Source organism: Cebus imitator, unplaced genomic scaffold (genome assembly GCF_001604975.1).
Source record: "Cebus imitator isolate Cc_AM_T3 unplaced genomic scaffold, Cebus_imitator-1.0 Scaffold87, whole genome shotgun sequence".
Taxonomy (NCBI): domain Eukaryota; kingdom Metazoa; phylum Chordata; class Mammalia; order Primates; family Cebidae; genus Cebus; species Cebus imitator.
The window spans coordinates 2,410,086-2,412,484 of NW_016107402.1; the positions used below are offsets into that span (position 1 = coordinate 2,410,086).

General features: G+C 46.8%; 1 protein-coding gene across 2 annotated transcripts in view; it reads left to right on the plus strand.

Annotated features, from left to right (window-relative positions):
• Positions 1 to 2,039, plus strand: part of LOC108308673 (non-compact myelin associated protein) — a 52,488-nt gene extending 50,449 nt beyond the window's left edge. For both annotated transcript variants that reach the window (XM_017534578.2, XM_037740738.1), the window contains one exon: positions 599 to 2,039. In XM_017534578.2, the coding sequence (XP_017390067.1) occupies positions 599 to 740 (142 nt within the window). In that variant the 3' untranslated portion in view covers positions 741 to 2,039. The remainder of the gene's footprint in view (positions 1 to 598) is intronic.
• Positions 2,040 to 2,399: the final 360 nt, after the last annotated feature.

A 2,399-nucleotide genomic window follows, 5' to 3' on the forward strand; every position in this document is an offset into this window, starting at 1 on the left:
GCAGGTCACCTGAGATTGGGAGTTCGAGACCAGACTGACCAACATGGAGAAACTCTATCTCTAAAAAAAAAAAAAAAAGAAAGAAAATTAAATATCTGGTCTAAGTTAAAAAATTGAAGGGCAGTGGCTCAGCCTGTAATCCCAGCACTTTGGGAGGCCAAGGTGGGCAGATCACGAGGTCAGGAGATTGAAATCATCCTGGTCAACATGGTGAAACCCCATCTCTACTAAAAATACAAAAATTAGCTAGGCGTGGTGGCACATGCCTGTAGTCCCGGCTACTCAGGAGGCTGAGGCAGGAGAATTGCTTGAACCTGGGAGTTGGAGGTTGCAGTGAGCTGAGATCCTGCCACAGCACTCCAGCCTGGGTGACAGAGTGAGACTTCATCTCAAAAAAAAAAAGTACAAATTGAAGGGCAGACTAGCTGATTCCTGTGGTCCCTTCCAGTTGTAAAATTATGTGGCAGCAAGTAAGCAACGTGATTTAATGTCTGCATTAATCTACATTAATCTCTTGGCCAAAACTGTAGTCACAGAGCCCATTCCCCACAGCATATCAGGGGAAAGACTCAACCAGGTGCACGTTATCTCCCTACAGGAAAATGAGGACGAGGCGGGAACTGGAGCCCAAGGGCCCCAAGCCAACTGCCCCTTCTGCCATGGGCCCAAACAACAACGGCAGCCAACAGCCTGCGACTGTGACCTTCAGCCCTGTTGACGTCCACGTGGAGACTCGGTGACCTCTACCCTGGTGCTATCTCCACTACTGTCCAAAGAGCCTCTCCAGAGTCAAGCCCCAGAGGCACACTCTCTGGCAGCTTGACAATGAGTTTCTCCTGGTCAGGTCAACAGAAACATCTTTTACGCAATTTCTGATGCTTCCAGCAATTTTCAACCTCGTCTCCCCTGCCCTACCCCAACTATGTCCACATCCCCTCTGCCACCCCACCAAAAAGCTCCAGAACATTCTTTTGTCATCTGATGAAGTAGAGCTATGTTGGGAATCCACTCATGTGGGCTTGGCTTTCCCCCACGCTATAGTTAGACAGATAGACCAACAGACAGATAGCCCAGGAGCCGGGTGTCAGGGAGCACTGCTGAGAGCATCGCAATATGATCTGTCACGGGGTTCATATCAGAATAAGCGCCGTATCCACAGCTTCCCAGAGCAAAACATCCAATCCCATAACCAGGCACAGGGGAACTAACTTGGACTGACTAACCAGAAAACCTTGTTAATCTATAACTTGTTCTAGTACTAGATGTCTGCCTGCTGACTAATGATGACTGCTTAGCACATTTTTCCCTCTTGAAGAAAGATTGCAAGAAGAACTAAATTCTTCCCAAAAGATTTCTGCTGCATTAGTAAAGAGTCAGTGAAGGAACAGGGTGACGCTGCAGAATAGTGGCCTCTAGCCTAAGAGCTTGTTGCATTGTCCGTGGGCCTGGAACGATCCTGGGGGCTCAGCAGGCTCCTTCTCCCACCCTGGACTGGGGCAACCCTGACTCTGTCTCAGTTCTTGGCTCCCCTTTATCTGGATTCTCAGCAACCTTGACTGTCCTGTTAATACCTTACCTCCAAGGACCAATATTTGGAGATTAATTGGATTCCAGCTCTATCAATGTTATCTATGACCTTCCTGGTCACCTTCAGAGGTTCAAGACGTGTTCAAAGTACCACGTTCACAACCCATTTCTATTCTACGGAGATCTCATCTCTGACTCCTTAGCCTGGAGAACAACCTACCAAAAAGAGAAAGTATCTGGAATTAAGAAGTCCTACCATCCAAGCCCTGCTTCCTGGCTGTGTGGCCTTGGAAAAATGACTCAACCTCTTCATATTCAGTTTCCAAACCATGAAGTGGACATGATAACCGGCGCCGCACTGGGGCACTATAACAAGTGAAGGGCTTAGGAAAACACCTTGATTATAGTGCCTGGCACCCAGGAGATGCTTAATAAATGGGAACCAGGATTCTTTTTTTTTTTGTTTTTTGTTTTTCGTTTTTTTGAGATAGAATCTTTGTCACCTCGGCTGGAGGGCAGTGGCATGCTCACAGCTCCTGGGTTCAAGGGATTCTCCCTCCTCAGCCTCCAGAGTAGCCGGGAGAGATGGGGTCTCGCTGTGTTGCCCAGGCTGGTCTTGAACTCCTGGCCTTAAGTGATTCTTCTGCCTTGGCCTCCCAAAGTGCTGGGATTATAGGCATGGACCATGGTGCCCAGCCTAGGAGCTAACATTATTATTATTACAGGTTTTTTTTCAATTGCAAGATAGGCATTTCTTCACATTTTAATGATTCTGAAATCAGAACATATCTTGCAATTAATGGGTTAATTAATGCAATTGTAGTTTTTTACTGCCTCTCAAAAAGTTGTTTTTAATCAATTGTGTATCCTGT